This window comes from Manacus candei, unplaced genomic scaffold, assembly GCF_025592945.1.
Source record: "Manacus candei isolate 608988 ecotype Guabito, Panama unplaced genomic scaffold, ASM2559294v1 h1tg000017l, whole genome shotgun sequence".
Classification (NCBI taxonomy): Eukaryota; Metazoa; Chordata; class Aves; order Passeriformes; family Pipridae; genus Manacus; species Manacus candei.
In genome coordinates this window covers 24,572,435-24,588,968 of record NW_026138065.1, presented here as the reverse complement: position 1 = coordinate 24,588,968, position 16,534 = coordinate 24,572,435, and the positions used below count along the sequence as shown (strand labels likewise).

Below are 16,534 nucleotides of genomic sequence, written 5' to 3'. Positions count from 1 at the left end.
GCTGTGGTCCCACTGGGGAAAGTGCAGGGTTTCACACCAGGCAGCCGAAAACACAGGATTCCCCACCAGGCCTATCCTTGCCCTTCTGTAGCTGCAGCTTCCACTTGATGATATATTTTAGGTATTGAATGTTTGCAAACAGAAAGATGTGCTTGCACACATCTGTGCCTGCCCTTGCAGAATCCTGAGTTGGAAGGGACCCACAAGGATCATTGAGTCCAATTCCTGGCCTGGCACAGGAAGGTCCCAAAATCCCACCATGTGCCAAAGTTTTGAGAGCAGAAGAATTTGGCTTATTACATACACAGTAACACCAAAACAGTGAGTAGTTAATGAGAAATAAATACACTGGTGTTCCAAAGTCCTCTCATCAAAATTACCTATACACATTTCACATTCCTGGAATTATGCTGCAATGGTAAAAGAAAGAAAGGAAGATTTTTAGAACCATAATCACCAACAACGTGAATTCAATTGGTTACACAGGCTTGAACTTACTGTTCTCTGGCCTTTACAATCTTCTGCTTTGAATGGAAGTTGCTGTGTCAGAAGCAGTTCTGGTGAAGGAAAGCTGCACAGCTCCGTGGGGACAGAGCAGAAGAGAATCATGAAATCACAGAATTCCAGAATAGTTTAGGTTAGCATTCCCTTTTCTTCACATCTATCACTTTTATGTTGCTTTAGAGATCTAAAATAGCAGGATGACAGCAAGAAGTGACAATGCTAATGTACAGCTGAAAACCAAAACTTTTTATCCCTCCTTCTTTTCAGTCTCATGTTAATTAGCAGAGACTCTGAGCAGACGAAGAAAATAAATGACACAGCCAAGAATGGACAGGTAACATAAGACAGTCCTCTTGCTGGTTAATTTTAATTTTTTTTCACTTTCCAAAGGGCAGAGTCTGAAGTGGCTCCCAAAATGAACAGGCACTCAGCAGAACTCATAGTCAAGGTGAATGTTTCTGCTTTTTTTTGTGAATGTCAAAGGACAACTCTGGGCAGCTGAGGTTTTTTTTAAGAGCCCTTTTAAATGCTACATCTCAAGAGTTAGCCATCACCACTTCTAATTGCATGTGTTCTTATCCCATCCTCATGACTACTGATTTTTTTGCTCTACAGACTCTCATTTCTCCATCATACAGGGCCCGAGATCCAAGTTTAGTTACTGCTATGTAATCTCTGAAAAATATGTAAACATTTAATTTTCAGCCTCCGTCTCGAGCAGTTTAATGTTTTAATCACACTACAAAAAAGTATCAAGGTAGAAACAGGTGTCTACCTTAGTGCTGCAATGAAGTGTCGGTACCTCTTTGCCCACCTTGGACATCCTGCCTGTCAATCCTGAGGATCCACATGGTATAGGAATGCAATGGTTCATTCATCCAGTGCCTTTGTTCTCCAGACCTAGTGCAATATTGTGGCTGTAGCCCCCCTGTAATTTTCTTTACATTTTTGTGTTTCACTTCCTATAGAATGAGGTGATATGTATTTGCCATTGCTGATATTGGCTAATAAAAAGCTCTAGGAAAGCCTAACTCAGAAAACCTAGAAGTGAATTTTGTCACAATTTACAATATAGAAGTAAATGAATTCAAGTCACATTTTATGATGACTGTACAAATGAAAGACAAGCATTTTCCCCTCAACACTAATATTTCTTATGTTCTAGTGCCCACACCTTTAGGTCCGATCTCTTGTGAAGAAAGAGCTGTTTAGTAATTTTCCATCAGTACAAAGTTATCAAGCTTATCTTTATTAAAAGAGCAAGACAAAAGGTAACGGTATCTGTTGGTCATAAGGGCAAGAAAGGGAGATGTGAAGAAAAACAAGATCACATAGTTCTTGCATAAGTCATTGCCTTTATTGTGCAATAGCGAGCAGCCAATAGGTATACACAGGATTACCACTGCAACCCTCCAGCATTCCCTAAAATTTCAAGTATTTCAGAGTAAAAGCATACCCACTTATTATTAACATACCCAGCTTTCCCCAATGTGTGACGCAAACCAGAAATATTTTACTTAGTTCAATTTAGATATTTTAGGCAAAATTTCCTTCAGTCTTCAACCCCAATGTTGGAAACAGATGTATTCAACTATGAGAGTAGCCCCACTGTACATGAGAAATCTAACATTTTGTGTGTATCTACAGTTACAAAGCAGCTCTCCTATCTATTCTGCAGTAAAATACCTACTAAAATAACTAATACCCACTAACAAGATCAGTTGGCTAAGTTTGTCTAAGAATCTGCAAAAACTCTCACCAATGTATGACATAGGAAAATAAAAATAACAAGCCAAATGTAAACATCCTTCTATGCAAACATGAAAACTTTTGCAAATAAAGTGGGGTAAGCTGGATACTGAAATTAGGGAATTGATCTAACAAAAGATCAGAAGTGTTGTAGGAAGTGCCATCACGCTTGGGGAACACCAAAGATCAATGAGATACTCACAGAGGGTGTCAATTATAAAGGACAGTAAAAGAAGATGACACTCTTAGAGAGGTGGTGCTATATAAGTTTATCATCACTAGTCCAGTAAGTTAATTGTCAATTAATAATACCAAATATTTATGAACTGAAATGCTGGTCGTATACTGAAAGAACACAGGATTAAAAATACAGAAAAAGTAAAGGGAGACTTCTGTTGTCCCTACACACTTATTAAATGTCGTATTAAGGTATGGTACTGAGGTTCAGTGTTCATATACTGCAAACAACTGTTCTGACTTGTACTATTCTCTTGACACACATTATTGATCACAGCTGAACCAGGATACTGCATTACACGAACCTTCAATCCGAGCCAGTTGATTGTTTACACATTCTCCCATTTTAGAGCTGTTCTGAAAAAACTCTGTAAAATTGTACACAGAAAACTGGACTTTACCCACATCAAAATAGTCCACGAAAAACTCAGTTTCCACAAGTGGTTTAAAGAAACAAGTCCCAGCACAAACTTGTACAAATAGGAATCTGTGGTTGAGGCAGAGTCCCAGAATCCAGGTATTCTGCGGTAGCATAGGCAACATTGTTGCTCTACAAGGCACAGGATTTTGACTGGGAATCCTTTACTTCTGTAGAACATGATGAATTACAAACTTACAGAAAAGCAGCAACACAGCTAATGGAAAGAGTGACAAAGGACCTCGCTAAGTCACTTTGAGAGTAACCCGTGCATTAGCCAGGTTAGTCTAGTGACGCTTTGTTTGTGATACGTGTAGAATTAAACACCGCCCTACCACACCAATACACACTCCCGGCTATCGTCCTGTGCCGCTCCCCATCCCTCCTGCTCCACCCTTGGCCGACATTCCTCATTTTCCCACTTCCATAGGCAGAGGGAAGCGAGGAAAAGCGCAACCCGCCCCACCGCCACGGGGACACGGAGCGCCCGCTTCCATCATGGCGGCGGCGATGCCCCGCTCTCCCGCCGCGCATGCGCACGGCAGTTTCCCGCCCCCCTCACCGGTCATGGCGGCAAAGCCGCTCCATGTTCCTCAGGGCGCGGGTGCCCGCCGGGATCGCCCCGCCCATGCCGCACGCGCCTGCCGGGAATCGTCGGCGTGAGGAGGAGGTCCGGTAGCGACCCGCCCAGTCCGAGCTGACCTTCCGGGTTCGGCTTGGCCGGCGGATCTTGCCTCACGAGGTGGGAGGTGCCAACTGCCCGCTGCGGATGAGCTGAGGAGGTGCTGGTCTGCCCGCGGCGCCATGGACAGCTTCCTGGAGGAGGAGGAGGATGAGGAGGCCGCGGTGGGGAGGAGGAGGAACCCCGCCGCCCCGGCAGGGAGCTCCTTGCAGCCGCCCCTACACCTGCCCTTCCTGCCGGTGCTCCTCCACCAGCCGGGTAAGGGCGGCGCTGGCTGCGTGAGTTCTTGTGAGCTCCTTCCTGCTGCTTTGGCAAGGATGGCACCAAATTTCAGCTCCCGTTCTCCAAATCGTCTGTTAGCGGGGAGAAAGAGATTCGAAAATAGCCTTAGTTGTTTTATGAGCCGGCAGCGTGCCCTTGCGGCCAGGTGATGTCCTGGGGTGCATTAGGAAGTGCAGGGAGGTGATCCTGCCCCTCCACTCGGCCCTGGTGAGGCACAGCTGCAGTGCTGTATCCTGTTCGGGGCTCCTCAGTACAAGAAAGACAAGGAGCTACCGGAGAGGGTCCATCAGAGGGCCACAAACAGGATAAGGGGTCTGGAGCATCTCTTATGAGGGGAGACTGCAGGAGCTGGGCCTGTTTAGTCTGGAGAAGAGAAGACTGAGAGGGAATCACATTACTGCATATAAAGGCAGATGCCAAGAGTCCAGTGCCAGACTCTTTTCAGTGCTGCCCAGCGACAGGATGAGAAGCAGTGGCCATAAACTAAAACACAAGAAGTTTCACCTCAACATGAGGAAGAACTTCTTTACATTGAGGGTGGCAGAGCACTGGAACAGGTTGCCCAGGGAGACCATGGAGTCACCTTCTCCGGAGACATTCAAAACCCAGCTGGGCGAGTTCCTGTGTCACCTGCGAGAGGTGGCCCTGCCTTGGTAAGGGGGTTTGGACTGGATGATCTCCAGAGGTCCCTTCCAATCCTAACAGTTCTGTGATTCTGTGATAACTCAAATGCTGGCTAAGTTAGGTAATTCCTTTGCCTCCTCCGAGTAGGAGGTGTCTTGGTGAACACTTCATGTGTCTTGCAGAAGGCTTTTATGGATGAGCACTGTTGTAGGGCCATGGCATGCAGCCCTGATTTTTAAACAGGTGTGGGCATGAAGTGCTGGTTTCAACATAAGTTGACCCACTATTCATGTAAAAAGGCTAAATGGCCTCTTTTGTACTCAAAAGAGAATAATTATCTACTTTTATCTTTGTGGGAATTGCTTAGCTTTGGCACTGGAATAGCCTGTTTGTATACATGTATGTAAATTTTCAGCAGACTGGAGTCACAAACTTAGATGATGATTAATAAGTGAAGAGAGTTGCCCCTAAAATATCACAAAATGTGCTGTGAAGCTATCTAAGCACTGTGGGCTTCTAATTCTGGTAGGGCAGTAGTGTGAAATAATTGGCTCATCACTGTTTTAAGTGTCTGCAGCTGTGTGCTGTTTCTAGAAAATGCCATTTCATACTATATTTTCAGCTTTTCCCATAGTTTTTTTTTTTAATGTGGACTTATAGGTGTGTTTATCTTCAAAACCACAGAGTTTAAGATCACTTTCTGTAGTGTCCAAGAAAGATCATATAAGAAAGATACTGAAATGGGGGGCACATTGTCATCTGAATAGGTGACAGTTGTGGGCTCAGTTGACCTTTTTGTTGCTTGTTTGTTTGTTTAGCATCTTCCCATGAACACAAAGTGAACTTCAAGAAGAGCAAGGAAGCGTGTCTAAGTTACATTCAGGATGCCATGCTACAAAAGCAGTGGAAAAGGGCTGCAGAGTTTCTGACCTTCTATGTTGAGTCACTGGAGAAGGACTATTCCAGAGAACCCATCAGTCCATCAGAGGTAAGTCCATGTCTGTTATCTGGGTTCTTTTGCAGTTGAAAAAATACTTGCATTGCAAGCAGCATCTATGACACTTCAGGACCAACATTTGTCTTAATTAATTAATCACAGGTTTGATTTTTTTTTTTAATTAAAAAAAAAAAGAATCGCAGGTAAGACCTGAAAAATTACTCAACTTTCATAAATTAGACTAGAAAATAAAGACGTTGAAGCTTCTAAAAGCAAATGAGCAACTATTCAGATGTTGGTGTAGAAACTCTTGAGTGGCAGGCTGCAGGAAGTACACCAGAACTCCTCACTGTAAGTGCTCAAGGCAAATGCTGTCCAATTACTCACCAAAAGCCTGCCCCTGCACAGACATGTCTCTGCTGAGGGTTTAACCCATCTTGCTAGAGCTTGATTCTGCTGAGGTCTCGCTTTCAGGGGTGCTGAGAACCTGCAGTGTTTTTCCTGACAGGGTGCTCAGCAGTCCTGAAAAGTTCTTTGGGCTTGCAGGCTGGTTTTGTGGGGTTGTGTTGGGTTTAGTGTGGGGGTTTTTGGGTTTTTTTGGTGTTGGTTGTTTTTGTTTTTAACACAGATTCTCAGCACAAGAGATGAAAACTTGGCTTGGTATAAATTAATTCCATCAGGAGTGTATCTATGAAAAGTCAGCTTAAAGTAGTCTTCTAAAATGGAAAAGCAGTGAGTGTGTTTGCCTCTGGCACAGGCATCAGTCAGAATCTGTTTGAAAGTTAGTGGCTTATTTAGGTCGTTACTGGCTCTTCCAGTACTTGCAAAACTCCTCACAGGTACTGAGATGGAAGCAAGTGGAAGGAAAGGGATCAGAGCTCTTAAAGAAACGGAGTACTTGAATATTGCTAACTTGCAGACCTTTAAAACAGGTGCATGTAGATGGGAAGCTACATCTAATTGGAAATAATTTTTATTACTAAGTTCAAAGAACTGTGTATACCTTCTGTCTCAGTGGGATCATATCAAAGGAGAACATAATTTTTCAGTGATAGGAGGGAGGAACCTTCTGACAATGCAGTTTCCATAAGCTTTGCTGGAGTGCTGCATTTATAATGAGTAATTATGAAGCAGGCACTGAATAACTGTAAAAGTCTTACAAGATGAATATGTAAGTTACTACAGCAGTAGATAATACTTAGTGTTATTTTTTTATTCACAATTCAACTGTACATTTTTTTAATGTGCTACAGTAACTAAGTTTGATAAGACTGTATATATGGTGACTGTTGCCATTTTTGTACTAAGGTTGTTTTTGAATCTCTTGCTCCCCATCCATAGATGATTTGGAGAATAGGAACTGAAATTTTGTGCCATCATTCCCATAGCAGCATGAAAGAGTTCAACTGTTTCATAGAACAGATGAAAACTTTAGGAGTAAAAAGGTATTTGAAGGTGAGTATACTTAAAGCAGTCTTGATGATTTACCTGAACACTTATTGAATATTAGCTTCTGAGTCTCTCTTTTGAAATATATTTCTGACATCAGCGTCAAAAGAAGAAAAAGATAATACATTTGAGTTACCAATTGCATGATATTTTAATCTTATTTTATACCTAACCTTATCTCATTTGGCCTATATATTTGATCACAAATGCATATTATCAGTTCTTAGAAGTGCCTAAACCCTTTAATTAAGCTTTTAATTTGAATTTGAAACAGTTGAATTGATTTTCATGCATGCCTCAATGACATCTAATTACAGGTTAACACCTGCCAAGTTTTGTTTCCAGTCCTTAATTTGACCACTGTGCTCCTGACTTAAATGTTGCTATCGTTATCTCGCTTTTTGAGTAGCCAGTCTGACTATGAAACAGCACACTGTGCACATCTGTGTCACTCAGCTGCAGGGTTTTTTCCTGGGGTGGCTCATTCAAACCTGTACTGTTTTGGTTTCCTTGGCTGTTTCTTACTTGGGATGGTGCTTCTGTCTTTCATTCTGTTGTTGAAGGTCTTTGAAGGAAGTTGTGTACAAGAGTTTGCTAGAATTAAGTGGAGGTTTAGGCTTTGATCCAGTGCCTAATCAACATGATAGGGTGGTAGGACATCCCTCTTTCAGGTGCTCTGCAGTTGGGTAGACAAATGAAAAATCAGCAAATGCAACCCAACTGGGTTTCCTCATGTCATTTCTAGATATAAAACAGGTACAGCACTTGTTAAAGATGAGCAGGTTTTTGAGACAACTGCTTTCTGCTGCCTTGATAAGTAGCACTGAGTGTCTGCCACCTGATGGGTGGCTTTCTGCCCAACAAATTTCAAGTGCTTCAGCCCTTTTCCTGAGAAGGTATCTCTGGGAAGTGAAAAGACTGAAGCTTTTGAAACCTATGGGGCAGAAAGTATCTTTCTATGTCAGATATGCTTTTAATTACTAATGTTTTTCCAGCATCTTCAGACAGAAAGAAATATATAGGTTCTTGTCTTATCTCTCTCCCCAAAGTGACACTTGTAATCTCCCATTCTTTCCTTTTTCTCCAAAATTCTTTGTAAAGATACTTTTTGGATAAAAGAATATTTTAATTTCTAATTAAAATACTTTATTAACTGTGTTGGCAGTATTTTTTGGTGCATGTCAGGAAGTCTCTTTTGCTACAACCTGTGTGTAGAACTTTGCTGTATTGCTGAAAATCTCTCAGTTGGAGGTGTCAAGTGCTGTGGTTTGGACTGTTTAAATTGCAGATCTGCTTGGAGCATGTCTTTCATCTCCTTTGTAATGGGCAAATTGATGAAGCTTACCAAAACCTGTCCCTGGCAGAAAGCTGGAGGTTTGGAGAACAAACAGCCCTTCAGGATAAAGAAATGAAACTGATTCAGGCTTACAGGGGACTGTTGGACTACTATAGCTGGTCTAAGCAGAAGAACGTCCTGTTGGAGCGTGGTAAGTGTTTTTTGGATTGAAGTGTAAACTTTAACTACCTGGCTTGTGCAGACACCACAGTTTGCAATGATGCCTTTTCCTTTACTGAACTTCAGCATTTGAAGTGCCCTGTATGGCTGTTCTGAAACTTTTTTGTCTCCTTGAATCACATTTCTTATATCCAGCCAGCGTGAAATAGAACCAAATAATGTCAGAGGAATGTATTCACTTGAAGCAGTGGGTTAATAGGTGTGCAACTGCTTGATTGCTGCTCAAGTTTTGAGTGATAGCAAAGCCCTGAAAACTTGTGTTTGAACTTCTGTTTATTTAAAGATACCTAAGTTGCTACAAGTGAGTCACATCTAATTCTGCATATACCTCTGTTATCAGTTAGATTAAGATCTAATCTAACTGATAACAGTTTCTGTGAAACTTGTTTCTGTGAAAACTAAGTGTTGGATTTGGTTAATGGACCTTGTGCTGGTAGCATCTTCGAGTCTTGGAGTACTGCTCATCATGCTCCATAAGCTGAAATTGCAGGATAATAAATTTGATTGAAGGGCAGTGAAAATGTCTTGTTTCATTCCTGAGAAAACTGAGACATCTTTTCTTAGAAGCTCTTTGCCTGGAGTCCCTGTTTAGCAAAATGTGTTCGTCTCAGGTGCACCGCCTCTTCAAGGTCTTCATTTGCTTGGCAGAGCTAACTTTGTGTTATCCTTTGGTGTTTTGGTAGGTCTGGATGGATTTGCAGACTTGTCTGTTGAACAGGAAATGCACAGTTGCTTTCGGAAGGCAGCGGTGAACTTAAAGGAGATTATTAAAATACCTGGAGTCTGGGATCTCTTTGTGAAATGCTATGTGGACGTAAGGGCGTGTTTCACACACGTATTTCTTTTGTCTAATTTTCATTAAGATGCCTGTCTGCAGCTTTTTTATGTGTGTGTGGGTGAAAACAAAATATTTTAAAAGCTCCGCATTTGTATGTGTATGTCACTGGCTTTGATATAGAGCACAGTTTACTCTTGGTAGAACTGCAGAGCCTGCACAGAGTACAAAAAGGACTTTATCTGTGCATTGTCAAGAGAAAGAAATAGACAAACAGCTTGCATATTTTTTTTTTCATGGTGCTACAGAAATTGGAGCATAGTTGCTTTTGTTTGAATTCTTGAAAACAAGTTCTCTGTTTTTTGGCAGGGCAGTGTTTTTTCTGGATCCATTAAATGTTAGAGGTGCCAAAAATGCAGCCCCTCTATGTTTTGTTTTGGGTTTTTTAAATATCCGCTTAGAATTTTTAATTAAGAAATAAAGTTAACCTTGAAATCTCTTGGGAATTATTTACTCTTTGTCAGTGCTGATAAGCTCTGACTTCTCTAAGCAAACCTTAGGGAATTTTCCTTGGTGCTGGCATCCCCCAAGTTCTCTCTTTAAAGACATGACAGGCTCTTCTTCCAAGGAGCAAGTGCTGGTAATTCTTTGACAATGAAGTGTTAAGGAATTTTCTCATATAGTAGCTTCTGTGTATGAACTTTTGTCTCTCTGTCATGAGAGTAGCCAGTAAAATGAAAATACACTGTTCTTAGTCTTACCTAATATGCTACACCCTTAGCTACAGATTGTGCTATTGGATAGTTTTGTGGTAGTCCAAAGTTAGTTGTAGGAGTTTGATTACATGTATCTGGCAAACTAATGACTTAACTTCTTCTAGCTGTTGGAATTCTATGGAGACCATAATGAAGCCCGCCAGGTATTGAATGAATATGCCTACAACTCAAAGTTTCCTGCCAATCCCAATGCTCATGTCTACCTCTACCAGTTCCTGAAGAGACAGGGTGAATCAAAGAAATCAGTCATCTCTGCACTGAAGGTGTGTGTTCCATGGGAGGTACAGTCTGTGTCATTCATGTTGAGTGGTGGTCTGACACTTTGGTTCCCTTGAACTCTGTAACATTATTTACCCTGTTGTATTCTTTGTGGGAAGCAGAGGGTTAGAGGGAAGTTACAGGAGGGAGCAGTATCCTTTACTATCTTTGAATTCCAGTTCTTGCTTTGCCTTTAACTGATACATCGTATCAGGTTTTAAAGTCAGTGTGCAAGCTCAGAGAACATATTTACATGGTCCTACAAGTCTGTATCAGCAGTCTTGTGCATAACAAGCATTGATTTCTGTTAAAGTTTGACCTTCACAATATTGTAGAAATTATTAGATGCTTGCTCTTTCACATATTGATCCTGTCTAGCAGTTAGCTTCTCTGCTTGTTTTTAATGAGCTGTGCATTAAAGCTAAAATAAAAGTTAGTGTCTGCTGGTTATTGGCAGGCAAGACCTTGCTTGACTAAGCTTTTGTACAGTTGTTCTTAATTGTCTGCTTTCCTTACCCTCACTCCTTGATCTTCCTACTGCTTGCAAACAATGTTTTGCAGTCTGTGTTGCCACTTGATGGCACTACTGTGCTTTTGTTAGTGCAGGTGGTGTTTAAAACCAGCTTTATAAAGTTTAGGCTTTTAAACTGTAGGGTATATGTATACAATTCCACCTTCTCAGGGCTTTTTAGCAGTGGCTTTAGACACTAGCCTCTTAAAAAGTAGTGACATATCAAAGAACTGGTTTGGTAGGTCCAGAAACTGATGCAATGCACAGAGCAGTGGACAGGGCAGCTAGGACTGGCCTGGGAAGAAAATGACATTGCCTTCTGGATTTGGGCTTCAATCTATATTGTATTTGCCTCATGTAGTGTTTTTTAGCAGCTATCAAAGTGTTTCATTGATTGCATCTCAGAGTAGTGTCCCAGATGTGCAAAATGGACCTAGACACTCATTCTTTATACCAAGGCAGTAAGGTACTAGATTGCTTAATTTTCTGAATTAGTCCCCTAAAATTCTGAAGCCTGTGCTTCTCTTGATTGGGTAGAAGTGTTCAAAAGTTTTCACATGAAAATAATGTGTCTGGGTTTTGCCTTTTAATTTTCAGATCTTGCATGATATTGTTCCGTCTCATGAACTTATGATAGATTTTAATACCATGCTTCAAAAATCAAGTAAGTCTACCTTTTCTCTTTTCTGCTTTTTAAAGTAGTTTTGTTTGTTAAGAAAAAAAAAAAAAAAACAAAAAACAACCCAAATCCCAGCTTTCCAATCACAGAAACCTTTAAGTTGAACGTGTGAGTAGGCATTTACAAACTTCTGTAAACAAATGCCTTTCTCATTTTAAAGGCTGATCAAAGCAAACTGTTGTAAGGCACAGCCAGAATCTCAAAAATAATTTAGATTTTTTTTTAGACCCTGAATTCCAGGGTCTCCATTCCCTTTTGAGGATCTCTGATTTATTTATTTATTCTTTTTCTTCTAGAGGAATTGAGATGGATCTGTTATTTAGTTCATTGTTATTGCTTAATCAAGAGAGCTTTATCTTGGAGTTGGTAGAAAATTCTTCCAATTTGGAGACTTTTTTCCATGCAGATCAATTGTATTCCAAGTTGTCTGTCTTATTGTGATCTGGTATGTCCCAGCAGGTCAACAGGTTCGTGAAATGCCCCTGAATGAAGATTGTTCTCCTTTCTAATATGATAGGACTTAATGGCTTTAAACTGACAGAGGGTATGTTTAGAAGAGATTTTAGGAAGAAGTTTTTGACTGTGAGGGTGCTGAGGCACTGGAACAGGTTGCACAGAGCAGCTGTGGATGCCCCATCCCTGGAAGTGTTCAAGGCCAGGTTGGATGGGGCTTTGAGCAACCTGGTCTAGTGGAAGGTGTCCCTGCCCAAGGCAGGGGGTTTGAAACTAGATGATCTTTACAGTCTCTTCCAACCCAAACTATTCTGTGATTCTTCATTGGAAGGAGGTAAAAAAGACTGTTTGGCTGGAACCTCCCTTTTTCTGTTCATTTGTGATACATTTGCTAACTTTTCGTAGCTAATGAATACAACCTGATTTTTTGAAGACATTTATACAGGTTAACATAACTTTTTCCTCATTTACCTGCTGTCATAGGTCAAGTGTTGTTTTAAGAACTCTGGTGACACCTAACAAATGATGGGAAATGTCCACTTTAGTCATTTTGATATCAGGTTTGATTTTTTTGGTGGCATCTTGGGATTTGAAGTATTCCAGAGGCATTGTGTTCCCTTCCTATGGGAAGAATGTATTGAGCAGAGGTGCCAGTTGGAGGCACTGATTAGTGAGTTTTGGAAATAACAACTCTCTTTGGAAAAAGCAGGGCAGTGTGTGATAAGTGAGTGTTGTATGTGTTCCTTTTGAATCAGCAGTGTTTGAGCGGGATGGGAGTAGGGACAGAGTGTCTCTGGTGTGAGTTGTTTTCTAGATACAGGAAGTATTCCTTAATTTCAGCTCTTGGAAGCAGCAGAAGGCAATAGGGGGCACTCTCAGTAATGGGGACAGTAGCAGCATTTGGGGAGGCAGGATAGAGATCTGTATTTCAGTTGTTGCTTACTAATGAGTTCATCTTGGTCTAAGTAAGTCATTAATCAGCTTAACCTTTTTTCAGAGAAAAGAAAAAAGCGTCGACTGGGGCTAGAAGTTATTTTTGCGGCCCTGGATTATGCTGGCTGGAAAGAAAATGTGAAAGCATGGAGCTGCTTGGCAAGACAGGTGAAACAAATTGTAATGTAAGTATCTCTGATGCAATGTGTTAAAAACAAATGTATCAAGTCTCTACCTTTGGCAATTGGCAAAGTGTCCCTGTGTAGCCTTTCTCTTCCTGCTGGTGAAGGGAAGAGTTGCCTGGCCTACTCTGAGTTCTGTGGCACTGCTTGGCTGCAGTGTGCTCTTGTTAGGAGGGAAGAAGAAAGTATTGAGAAGAATTCAAAATTTCCAGTACTACATTTCCTGAAAAAAGCTGTGGTGTTTGTTTTGGTTTGTTTTGTTTTTTTAACAAGTTACATCTTTATGCAGAAAGAGTTATTCAGATGTTGAGGTAGCATTTGCTGCCCGTCACTAATTGCCCTCTTTTGGGGCAGGAAGGTTGTTGGTTGTTCAGTTCTGTTCTTACGTGTGCATTGTTGGAAGCTGTTTTGAGAACTGCTGGGCTGCACCAGGGCTGGTACCGTGCAGATTGGTGGGTTGTGTGATGGTGGTAACTGTTACAGGGTGCAGCTGGTGGGTGTATTGTTAAAATCTGAGCCAATGTGCCCGGAGATTGATGTCCTTGCCAACTCTGACAGACATGGCCTCTGATTTCAGAAGAAGCCATCTCTGACAATCTGCACCCAGAAGGCCTCCAATGTCTAGGCTTTATTTTACCCAACAAACAGGCTGTTGTGTGTTTCAAGCCCTAAATATTTCCGGTAAATTAATTTGGCACTAAATGTGACCCATTCTACTGCTTTATTGCCACCTCTACCTACACAGCATCTGCTGTTAAGACCAGAAGCTAGTGGATTAGAGCTAGGAGTGTTGTTGCATAAATTACTAAAAGTAGTATGATACTCTAACTTTGCCTTCATTTTTGTTTTTGAATACACAACTTCAGAGTATCTTGAAATATACTGGGCATCTTGGTCATTTTATGGGAATGTCACTTCCCTGTTGCAGATGGTTTTATAGAATCTTAGAATAGTTTAGGAAGGGGCCTTAAAGACCATCTAGTTCCAGCCCCCCTGCCATGGACAGGGACACCTTCCACTAGACCAGGTTGCTCAAGCCCCATCCAACCTGGCCTTGAACACTTCTAGGGATGGGGCATCCACAGCTTCTCTGTGCAACATGTCCCAGTGCCTCACCACCCTCAGAGTGAAGAATTTCTCCTAATATCTGATCTAAACCTGTCTTCTCTCAGTTTGAAGCTATTCCCTCTTGTCCTGTCACTACAGGCCCTTGCAAAAACCTCTCCAGCTTCCTTGTAGGCTCCCTTGAGGGACTGGAAAGAGCTTTTGTTTCTGAGATGCTCAGTTTAGAGTTGGACTTGATGATCCTTGTGGGTCCCTTCCAACTCAGCATATTTTATGATTCTTTTTAAGGGTGTTATGCAAGAACAGTAATAACTATTTGAGATAAGTTAGTCTTTGAGTATGCCTAGAGTAACACAAACCTTTCCTAAAAACAAACCAGCCCCTTCATACTACCAATTTGTTGACAAACTTGAAGAAACTTCCATATTACTATTGACAAACTGGCACGAAAGTCAAAAGGCTTGCTTCATTTCACACCATAATTTGTGTTATTGCCAAATCTAAATAAGACTACTAAAGTCTTATTTAGACTGCCTCCTGCCTCAACGAGTGTTGCCAGGGATTTAAGAAAATAGCTTATTTCTGTTTAGATTAGTGTTTCAGTCTGAGTATAAAGTCGGTGTGTCAATTTAGGAGACTTGTAGCAAGCTGGTTTTATAAGTGTCAGTGTCTCCTAATAATCTTTTCATCACAATTTAAGCTTTTATGTAACTTGTTTAACCTTTTTCCAGCTCTGAGAAGCATCTTGACTGGATCAAGCAAGAGTGGAACTCCAGGAAGGACTGGTGGCCAGCCTTCCATTTTAGCCGGTACTTGGCAAAAAGGAACTGGCAGGAAAATAAAAGCCTTTCATATGAAAAAGCTCTGGTGGCTGGAATTTTACTGGGAAAGGGTAATGCTACATGTTTTTTCCTTTTCACTACATAGAACAGAAATGCTGTCTAGTTCTAGCCCTAATAAGATGGGATGCAGCTGTTCTGCTCCTTGGAAGAAATGCAATTTCTTCCTTCTAGGAAATATCCTTGTCTTTGGAGCTAAACATGAAAGATGTTTAAATTGGTTTGATATTTAGCAATGATGCATATTTTGCATAACTCGTCTTATCCTGGTTTAGAATTCTGTTTTATCTGGCCCTGTTGAGCAGTCACAATACTGTTTATCTTGTTTAACCTTCAAACCACAATTTCACAAAGGCACAACACACTCCTGAGGGAATGTTGTGAGGACAGTGGAGAGTTTGCTTGCTGGCTGCCAGCCTAGGCAGTGTCTCAGCAAATGCTGGGGAGCAGCTGGACATTTAGGACCATGGGGGTGTTGTAGTGCAGGAAAGAGGAGGACAGAGGGTCTTGAGTGAAAACCATCAGCAGTTTGATACGAAGATGAAGATCTTTACCTCTTCAGTAGCATTGTTTGGAATGCTGCCAAAACCAAGTGGAGGATCAGGCCAAGAATCAGCTGCTAAATTGAGAATGGGAATATGTCATGGAGACCATGGCTCATACACTGGTGTGGACTTCTGATTGTCAACTTGTTTGTTGTCTATAACTTTGTTTCTATAACTTTATCTTCTGGACTTAATAAAACAATTTCTTATAATGAAAGTTGGGTTTTTTGGTTGTTAGTACGTTATCAAATGTCTTGCAGCTTTTATTTCCAGCTGGCTAAAAAGGTTGTTCCAGTTCTGATTTTCTTGAATGAAGTTTTAGTGCTTATTGGTGTCAATGTGAGCCTCTATTTTCCTTATCCAGCATAATAAGTTAATGTATGATATCAATGCTGCTTTACACCCTTGAAATTTTGCTTTGTGATCTATTTGCAGAGCAAAAATTAAGGAAAGAAAAAAATATTTTGCAAGACAGCATAATTTATATACATGTAATGTTTTCTGGGTTAAGTGAGGATAGAGTCTTTATCACTACAGTTATATCTCTAATGTACATGTCTTGGATTTTAATACCTTCAAGTACTGAAAAGTTTCTTAGATGTTTGCATATGATTTAAACAATGAGAGCATTTTGTATTTACTTGTATCATGGTATAACTTACAGTTTGTTTGTTTATTCCCCTAGATGGCAAGTACTTTAAATATGTATCACACCAAGGCTGCAAAGCTCAGGTGAAAAGGTTCCGGATTCTGAAGAAATTTGTGAACAGGCACAATCCTGTCTACCTGAGAATATCTGGTCTTTCTGATTCTTCTGTACAACCTTGATTAGAAGGCATCCTTAAGGTTCTTGTACTTTTTCCTCTCTGTAAAACTGACGTCTAGGTTGGTGCTACTCTAAAACTTCTGGGCAGACCCTGTCGACTCAGTACTAGACTTTTTTATATACTTCTGTAAAACCTCTTTGGTTTGTATTTATTTTATAATAAAACAAATATAAATCAAGTGATGAGGTTGAAGAATTTCTTTAATGTTAGTCCCATATTTCTGTGTGAAATGCAAACAGCATTGATTTCAAATACAGCTTGAAAATTACTTAGTCACTATGGTTTGGAATCTC

At 40.8% G+C, this 16,534-nt stretch overlaps 1 protein-coding gene across 1 annotated transcript; it reads left to right on the top strand.

Moving 5' to 3' along the window:
- Positions 1–3,565: 3,565 nt before the first annotated feature.
- On the top strand, positions 3,566–16,415 carry TAF1A (TATA-box binding protein associated factor, RNA polymerase I subunit A). The gene is made up of 10 exons (XM_051783560.1): positions 3,566–3,848; positions 5,315–5,484; positions 6,775–6,888; positions 8,171–8,369; positions 9,082–9,212; positions 10,054–10,212; positions 11,316–11,382; positions 12,848–12,968; positions 14,762–14,922; positions 16,100–16,415. The coding sequence occupies exons 1-10, from the start codon at positions 3,713–3,715 to the stop codon at positions 16,240–16,242; spliced, it is 1,401 nt and encodes a 466-aa protein (XP_051639520.1). The 5' UTR covers positions 3,566–3,712; the 3' UTR covers positions 16,243–16,415.
- The last annotated feature ends 119 nt before the right edge of the window (positions 16,416–16,534 follow it).

What these genes read in the sequence shown, in the direction of transcription:
- TAF1A (XM_051783560.1), top strand. Translation starts at nt 3,713, where the DNA reads ATGGACAGCTTCCTGGAGGAGGAGGAGGATGAGGAGGCCGCGGTGGGG. An exon ending in TTGTGAAATGCTATGTGGAC is followed by an intron (nt 9,213 to 10,053) that starts GTAAGGGCGTGT and finishes AACTTCTTCTAG; the next exon opens with CTGTTGGAATTCTATGGAGA. An exon ending in CAGGTGAAACAAATTGTAAT is followed by an intron (nt 12,969 to 14,761) that starts GTAAGTATCTCT and finishes ACCTTTTTCCAG; the next exon opens with CTCTGAGAAGCATCTTGACT.